The 9,498-nt window shown below is 36.8% G+C and overlaps 2 gene segments (V, D, J or C); one reads left to right on the top strand and one right to left on the bottom strand.

Moving 5' to 3' along the window:
- Window positions 1-3,457: 3,457 nt before the first annotated feature.
- LOC115825464 (immunoglobulin kappa variable 4-1-like) lies at window positions 3,458-3,981 on the bottom strand. The segment is given in 2 exon segments: window positions 3,458-3,795; window positions 3,933-3,981. Coding segments are annotated over 2 exon segments (387 nt in total).
- Window positions 3,982-5,007: 1,026 nt separating this feature from the next.
- On the top strand, window positions 5,008-6,992 carry LOC115825463 (Ig kappa-b4 chain C region-like). The segment is given in 3 exon segments: window positions 5,008-5,043; window positions 5,391-5,442; window positions 6,658-6,992. Coding segments are annotated over 3 exon segments (408 nt in total).
- The last annotated feature ends 2,506 nt before the right edge of the window (window positions 6,993-9,498 follow it).

Raw genomic sequence — 9,498 nt, 5'->3', positions numbered from 1 at the left:
CTGTTCAACACTGGAGCTCTTCAAGTGAGGCAACATGGATGCGTGTGTGTGTGTGTGTGTGTGTGTGTGTGTGTGTGTGTGTGTGCGTGTGTGTGTGTGTGTGTGTGTGTGTGTGTGTGTGTGTCATACATTGGCTCAATCTGAAGTTATTATAAAATGTGTAAGTCTTTGAAAATAAGGTTTCAAGTACACCAAGCTTATCAGTGTCATAACTGTATCAGTATTCCATCATATGTATTTTTGAAACAGTGTTCATGACTATATCAATAATCCATCATATGTATTTATAAATATAGAATTATTAATGTGAGTGTAGAGTTAGTGTAGTGTGTGATTCCTCTCCTCCACAGAGTGTGTGATTGTGCTGTATCACATCCTCCCCCTCAGCACCTGCAGTAGGTCCCAGCTGCAGCAGTGCAGTCTCTGTGCAGTCTGACTGAGGGAGGTTTTTGTACAGCTCTTTATCACTGTGTGAACAACCAGTTACTACTGATCTTATGGTAACTCTGACAGTAATAATCTCCTGCATCTTCAGTCTGGACTCCTGTAATGGTCAGAGTGAAGTCAGTCTCAGATCCAGTGCCACTGAAACGATCTGGAATTCCTGACTCTAACTGGTTAGCAAATGTAATGAGGAGTTTAGGAGCCTGTCCAGGTTTGTGTTGGTACCAGTGCAGGCCGTCACAATTATAAACTGCAGGGCTGAATTTACAGTTAATAGTGACTGTGTCTCCTGGAAGAGCAGATTTCACTTCAGGAGTCTGAGTCACAGTCACCTGTCCTCTGGATTCTGGAAAAAAAACAAACAAACAAACAAAGAAACAAAAACAAACAAACAAAAAAAAACTTTTTTAAATTACATTAAATGTTGTATAAAATGAAACACCTTTAATGTACATCACATTTCATGTAATATTTGTGTCTATGGTCTGTAAGACTTCTCTCCCCTTACCTCCCCCCTTTGTCCTTACATGTTTTGTGTTTTAAAGAATTAATGTAACATCTTACCATGAAAACAGAGAGTCAAGTATTAATAATATTATATTATATTAATTACATTAATACCTATAGTATTAAGTACTATATAGGGGCAGTACAAGTATTAAGTCTTTACCAAGTGCCACTGAGTGGCTGAACTGCTGTCCTTAGCAGAACTACTGTCTAGTGAAACCGTTGTAGTGAGAATGTTGATAAGGTCAGCTTTTCGAACACCTGCTTTTCTAACATCTGCTTTTTCTAAAATCTGTACAATATTAATCTGGATGAAAACAGTGTAAAAATAGAAAAATGTGACAGAAGAATGGGCTTGTATTTCAACCTTAACTTCAAAAGAGTGTCATTTATTATGTGTTTGAAATGTTTAAGAATAATGCAGAAACATGACAAAATATGTCCTGTAGATCATTGATTCACTGAATATGAGTTACAAAAGTTCTGGGAACATTTAGTTGTTACCAGGAAATGTAATCTCAGAACTGATCACAACAATCACCTTGAAATACTTGACAAAAATAAGGGCAAAAAAAAAAAAAGGCAAATTAATTCATCTCATGTGGAGAACTACAGACCAGTCTCTGTCCTCTCATTTCTGTTAAAAACTCTTGAACTTGCCCATCTTTAACCAGACACCCTGAGTGACGTAATCATTACACTGTGTCAGTGTCTCTTAAAGGACAGAATACTGACTGATCAAGACTAGAGCTCTTCAAGTAAGGAAATATATATATATATATATATGTATGTGTGTGTGTGTGTGTGTGTGTGTGAAATGAATGTCCTTGAGACCTTAAACAAAGCAACATTTTGCATCTTTGACTAAAGGTGTTTGATAGTGAGATTGTGTTAAAAGCAAAAGAAAGACATTATGTCATTTAAATTTCTCTAGAACGTGATTTTTTTTTTTTTTTTTATCAACGAAAATATGAAAATCGGTTTGGTTGCAGTGTATGAGATGTAAGGAAGGCTCTTGATTTTCCTCAAAACTTGAGGAAAATCAAGTTTTAATTTAATTTTTGTTTGTTCGGTTTCTTCAATAAACGCTGTAAATGTGTTTATTGAAGGCTAAATGGCACAAGCTAGTGTTTTAGTGTTAGTGTTCATAACATTTCTATCCATAATCATTTCCTCTGACCATGATTTTGTTGATTTTTTTTTTTTTTTTTTCTTTTTTTTTTTTTTCTTTTTTTGTTTGCTTTCAGGATAAATCACTGAACCTGTACATCATTATAACCAGTTGGGGATTCTTCTCATGTTCATTTGTGCCTGTGTCTGAGACAAAAGAATTCAGTCTCTCATTTATATCTCTTGATGTATTGCAGCATCAGTGTAGACTCCAGTCACATGTGTTATCAGAAAAGTAGATCAGTCCTTCTTTTTACTTTTGCATAGATTAGTAGCTGCTTATTCAAAGTTTGAGAAAAGTTGGGGATGATTTTCAGTGTGTGTCGGCCTACAATAAACTGCCAGACTCAAAGAACAGTCTGTGTTGAAAAAAAAAAAATATAAACATTGAACATATTTAGATATACACAGATATAATCAGTAACAGTGAGGAGGAAGCCTAATTTATTCTTCTTTTCTTTAGTGAGAATAATATATGTGAAAAATGATGTATATGCTTGTGTAACCAGATTAAAAAGTGTACATTTGTTTTGTTTTTTTATTATTGTATGGAACTTCAACCAAATCATGACATGGTTGCTACTGTCTTATTTTATGTGTGTACATAATGTGTTTATGTAATGTGTTGAACTTCAACACTGAGTTGTTGCACCTGCACTGTTTCTATAAGAGACTGTAGTTCATAGTCGTCATAACTGCGTCGCTCTCAGTCTGCGGTTGTTGAACTGAGGAGAGGTACGCAAGTTATACCCGTTAAATTATAAAAGTGTATTTTTGGTGATAAAAAACGAGACAAATGTTACACAATGCGGCCATATTTGTGTATTTAAAGTTAGTGAACATGCAAACATTTTATTATTCAGATCCAAATACTGTAGTTTCATATTTTACACAATTTATGTAAGACGCGTGTTCCATACGGTGCTAGGAGGTTTCCTGTATGCTTTCTCTTGCTAACAGGTTGCTGATGTCCTGTGTATGTGCGTGTGAGGGCTGCATGTTAAAGGTTTTTTTCATTCTGTGTTAATTTGTGCAGACGGTATCTCTTGAATAAAACTACAACAACCGAAATCATGAGTGTGATCATTACCCTGTCAAGTTAAGCAGACCATCGAACACAGCACAGATTACAGAAGCTATGTTAACGGAGGTACAGACATGTCAAAGTTCACATGATATGTATTTATATTTCTCTGTTTCCCTGGGGTTAGTGTGATGTAATTGTGTGTCATTGTGCTGTATCACATCCTCCCCCTCAGCACCTGCAGTAGGTCCCAGCTGCAGCAGTGCAGTCTCTGTGCAGTCTGACTGAGGGAGGTTTTTGTACGGCTCTGTATCACTGTGTGAGCACCCAGTTGCTACTGATGTAATGGTAACTGTGACAGTAATAATCTCCTGCATCTTCCGTCTGGACTCCTGTGATGGTCAGAGTGAAGTCAGTCCCAGATCCACTGCCACTGAAACGATTTGGAATTCCTGACTGTAACTTATTGGCAAAGTAAATGAGGAGTTTAGGAGCCTGTCCAGGTTTCTGTTGGTACCAGTTCAAGTAGTGACCATAGGAACTGTGGTAATACACTGCAGGACTGGTTTTACAGTTGATAGTGACTGTGTCTCCTGGAGGAGCAGATTTCACTTCAGGAGTCTGAGTCACAGTCACCTGTCCTCTGGATTCTGAAATGAAAACAAAAGTAAGAAGAAAATACGTATACAAATAAGTAGCGAAAATAAAAATATAAACTTCAGCACATATAAGAAAGAACAGCACCTTGAACACACTATTAAATTCATATTTCATATCTTCCCTTTACCTTTAACACAGCACAAAAGTGTCCAGATGAAGATGGTGATGAAAGTCATGGTGTCTGTGGGTTAAGCTCGTGGGGCAGGCAGCTCTCAGTCATCAAGTGTTAAACTCACAGGGCTATAAACACTCCCAGAGCACTGAAGCATGCGCTGCCAATGCAAAGTCTCCTCTCTCTATGGAAATGATCTTCCTTATTGCTTATAGATAAAGACATAGTCTTTAATGACATTATGATTGTCTTTCACCATCCTATATTAAATATGACATCATATATATTTTTATATGTTAATAATAATTACAGCTCACTGACATACAATTTGCATACAATATGTCCGTCTGTCCTACTGTACTAGTGATATGTTCTCATTGAGAGACATCAGCAACATGTCTTTGTGTCTTCAGTTAAACAAGGAAAAACTTTGAACTTCTCTGTTTGTTCAGAAAAAAAAAAAAAAAAAAAATGGACATTGTCCTGTACACAAACCTTGCCTCCTCCCCCACTAACTGTAGCCATTCAGTGGTCAGTGTCGTCTGTTCACTGATAACCAGTCTGTTCACTCCACATCTCCCACACCTGTTTTCACTCTGCTGCACTCATTTACTCTTCTATATAATCTCTTCAGTGTCACCAACTCACATGGCCAGTCTACACTGGCCATACATGTATTCTGAGTAATGCTTTGTGATCCGGTGCTCTATCCGTTTATGTCTCGTTACTTTGTTACTCTAGTCTCCCGTTTGTTATTTGACTTCCCCAGTTCTGTGTCTTGTCCTGTCTGTTTGTTTTGTTTGATACTCACCTGTTCAAGTTCGTGGTTGTACCTCCAGAGTATTAATAAACCCTGAATCTCTGCACTTGCGTCCTGCCCATTGGTGACATTGTGACATGTCCTTACCCACCTTTCTAAATATTTGGTCAAGTTAATGCAGCAAATTAAATACAGTCAGGGTCTTACAAAAAAACTGTAAAATAAATCAAGACATACAACAATAAAAACAATAAATAAAATATGTCATTACATTTCCTGTAAATCAGTTATGATTCCCTTGTTACCAAGTAGTTCACATTCTTTGAAATCATGATTCGGAACTGTCTGAAGTTCCCATATTCTCCAGTAGAGGGTGATGTGTAATACTGAAGTCTTCAGGACTCCATTTGTTTCTGCATTAGATTGATTTTGAACAGCAAGTCAATCTGTCTCAGTAAGTGAAGTGGACCATTGTTGGAGGAACCAAACTGAATGTTGGCAGTGAGTATCTACACATGTGTTATCTTTATCAAATATGAAATAAATTACTGTTTGAGGAAATATTTGATGGAATATGAACTAGTTGATAGGCTGATTGATGGCTGTCAGTGAGGTGATGAATAGTAGAGCTAATAGTGTGAAACAATGTGCTGTAAAGCACAGAGAGATCAGAGTCATTAGAGCAGGAGGTTTTTGTACGGCCACTTAACCAGTTTGTATCACTGTGGGTCACTTTTGGTGGAGGCACCAAACTGTCAGTTGGACGTAAGTACAAGTTTCTGCTCTTTGTGAAAATAAAATTTATTTTCTGCTGTGTATTTTAGAAATGGCAATTAATACCAGTGTTACAGGATTAAACTGTTATTTTTTTAATATGACTCAATTATATATTTGGAGTCCATTTAATGACAGTGTGGGCCTATAAAATGATATCTATTTCTTTGTCAATAATACATATTAGTGATGAACAATGTCTTACTTATTTTTTTTCCCAAAATCTGTATACTATTAATGTGAAGGAAAACATTTTAAAAATAGAAAAATGTGTAAGGAGAAGCATGGGCTTGTATTTCAACTTTCACTTTAAAAGAGTGACTTTTAATATGTCTTTTACACGTTTGAGAATAATGCAGAAAAATGACATAATATATGCTGTAGATTACTGACTTACTGAATATGAGTTTCAAACATTTTGGAAACATTTAGTGGTCACCAGTAAAGGTTACCTCAGAACTTCCACCTTCAACTACTGAACAAAAACAAAGAAAGAGAAGAAGAGAAAATTAACTTGCTTAACTGTCCTTTGTCATTTTAAGGTTTTTAATTAATCAGATTCAGGTTCTTTTTCAGATTTGTTGTTGTTAAAATTATTAGGAATTGAGATAAAAGATGAAATATCTTTATCAGACACTGCACAGAAATTTCTAAGATCAAATTCAGACAGCATTGAAAATGTTTTTGCAAATGACCACTTTTATCTGATGCGAATCGTTTCTTTTAAATGAATTTGTCATTTTACCGTCATTGAATTGATCTCACATTTCATCTCTCCACATTCCCTTTATATCTAAACTATTTTGCTTTCCCCACTAATAAGTCTTGTTATCTATTTACATTTTTAAAGTAAGAAAAAGGAAAGATGTATGGTTTTGTTCATGTTTATAATGATTCCAAACTCATAAAAAGTGAAGAATTTTATACATTGTAAACACTGTATGTTAAATTTCTTGAGAATATGTGTTTGGGAATGAACATTTATTTATAGATTAGTACTAACTGTCTTTCAACGCTCTGCTGAACTTGGTTTTGTTCTGTGATGTAGAGATAAGGGAAGTGAAAGAGGCAGAGTCTGTGTACTTTTGAACCACACATAAACTGTCTGTTTCAAGAACATAAAAATCATACACTCTGCTGACTGACTGACACATGTCACTTCTCTCTCCACCTAATCACAGCTGTCATTTCTGTTGTGTCTCCTAGGTAACACTCAGCCCACACTGACAGTCCTGCCCCCCTCCAGTGAGGAGCTGAAGCAGGGGAAGGCCACACTCATGTGTCTGGCCAACAAGGGCTTCCCCTCAGACTGGAAGCTGAGCTGGAAGGTGGATGGTCAGAGCTGGAGTTCAGGGGTGAGCTCCAGCCCTGAGGTCCTACAGAAGGACGGTCTGTACAGCTGGAGCAGCACCCTCACCCTCCAGGAGGAGCAGTGGACAAAGATGTCAGTGACCTGTGAGGCCACACAGGGCTCCCAGTCTCCTGTGAGCCAGACACTGAGGAGAGACCAGTGTTCTGAGGAGTGAGAAAACACACACACACACACACACACACACACACACACACACACACACACACACTGTTCTTCGTAGACCCTGCTTAATCTATGCGTGAATCTATCCAGTAGCCTGACTTACAATCAGAAAATCTTCCATGTGATAAGTGACATTCTTGAGTTTCATATAAATTCATTTATGTCCACTGCATGTTTGTATTTTACTGCTTAAGTTTTCTTTCTGATTATTCATGATTAAAATAAAAAGCTTTTTAATGACATCAACTCCTCTTTTCCTCTGTTTACTATATATTATATATATAAAAGAAAAAAAATAAAACATTTCATCAAAATCACACATTAAATTTTTCCCACCATCCACAAATGTTCTGGGCGTCATAAGTCCAAAGACTCAACTTTATTCTCCTCACAGTAAAAATTTCTTTTGGTCATAAACTAGGCATATAAGTAATTAAATGAATGGTAATTCATAGTTAATTAGATAAGACAAATAATTGTTTGAAATGAGTTAAAGGACATAGTGCAATGGATGCATTTTTAGGTCAAATACTTCATTTAAAAATGAATAAATTAATACACCCATGAATCATGATTTTTTTTCTTCATTTTTTATTACGTTTGAACTTCTCTTAAAGTAATAAGCAATGAAACTTACTTTAGTTTCCTGGGACATGCAAATCTGACTTTCAGCCTCACAGCACCCACTCACACAGCCCCAAACCCCCTGAGACTGGAGACACCTGTGTGTGTTTAAGATTTAAGAACTGAGAACCTCTGAGAACTTTCAATTTGTTTTTAGCAAACGCTTTGTTTGCTGTTAAAAAGTTTAGCATGGAAATAATGCTAAGCACAGTGGGAAACTTTTGCTTTGACAAATTGGAAAGCGTGTGTGAGTGTGTTTAAGATTTCACAATTAAAAGCAGCCTTTTCTTTCCTTTACCTTTCCTTGGTAAAACCAGACTGTTGAATTGACTCCATAACTATATATGACTCTATTAGTATAGAAATGAAAGTGAAGAGTTATGTGCTGTGTGTTAATGAATGGACATCCAATAGGACTAGTATTTCACATGGGCTTGTGCAGGGCCCTGTTCTCCAGTCTCTGGTTTATCTTGTCTACATTCATGATGGAGGTGATGCATCTCCAACCATGTTCACTGTTCTCTTTGCTGATGATGTTGGTCTGAGGTCCACGACAGTTGGACCCTGACTTACGACGGGGTTACTTCAGAATAGACCCGCTCTAACTTGAAAACTATTCGTAATTCGAAAATGCATTTAACACAGTAGCTTACATGTAACTGAACATCATAGCTTAGCCTGGCCTACCTTAAACATGTTCAGAAAATCTGGTCACACAGGACACTGTAGAGTATCAGTTCTTCACCCTCAACACCACTGCCCAGCATCACGAGAGAGTATCATTCTATATATTGCTAGTCCCGGGAAAAGATCAAAATTCAGAATTTGCAGTACAGTGTCTACCGAATGCATATCACTTTCACACCACTGTAAAGTCAAAAAATCAAAGTAAGTCGGACCATTGTAAGTCGGGGATCATCTATACACTAATTAAAAGGAAATTACTAACATCAAACTGTTACATCTCCAATCATTTGTAATAATTTTATAAAATCCCTAATATGTCTTGATTGTTTATTAAGGACAGAATGAATGTCATAAAGTACTGGTGAAAAAAATCCTGTCTGTAGAGTTATTTAGATAGAAACTGCATCGACATACAGGCACTATGGGATGCTCCTTCAGAAGTTTCAGCTATCTATGATACAGCAATGTTTCCAACTCTTGTTGAAAAACAAATCATTATAGAAACTGAAGTTGAAGGGTTAGGGGTTTCCTGATTTAAACAGAGGAGTTAGCCTTTGTTACTTTAACATCTCTTGGCAGATGGTACCGCTGTTAAATACTTGAATAAAAGATGAAACTGAAACAAATTCTAACTATATTTACTAACGTAAATGATAACCATAACCTTAAACCACAGGTTTCACTATCATCTACTCTTCTCGGTGTTAAAAATCAGAGTAAATTATCAGAGGGACCTATCCTGATATTCCAGGCCCTGAGTGTGTGTGTGTGTATGAATGGGTCATGTCATGTAAGACAAAACAGTTAGAGAATGAAAAATAAATCTGATTTAATGTATGAAACACACATGGGCCAAACCCAGGGTCAGGCCGTGGACTAATGGTTAAAGAAGAGGGCTTGTGTCTGGAAGGTCACTGGTTCCAGTCTCCTTGGCAGGGGGAGGGGGTGAACAATACTGTCCCCTCCCTCAATATCCATAGCTGAAGTACAACCTAAATAACATGTTTTCCAAAAATAAAAGGAAAAGAACATACAGAAAATCTTCCCTAACTCCTTAACGTAAAAACAGGAGAAAAGAAGAACCAAGAGAAATGGCTTCAGACCCCTACAACTACCTGGACTGTTCACATGAAGACTATTTACAATATACACCACGGAAAATCAACCAAACACTATGTACAACGAATCTCAATCAAACAAAC

This window comes from Chanos chanos, chromosome 12 (assembly GCF_902362185.1).
Source record: "Chanos chanos chromosome 12, fChaCha1.1, whole genome shotgun sequence".
Lineage (NCBI taxonomy): Eukaryota > Metazoa > Chordata > Actinopteri > Gonorynchiformes > Chanidae > Chanos > Chanos chanos.
The sequence above is the reverse complement of the archived record's forward strand: the minus strand, read 5'-3'. Positions and strand labels throughout refer to the sequence as shown.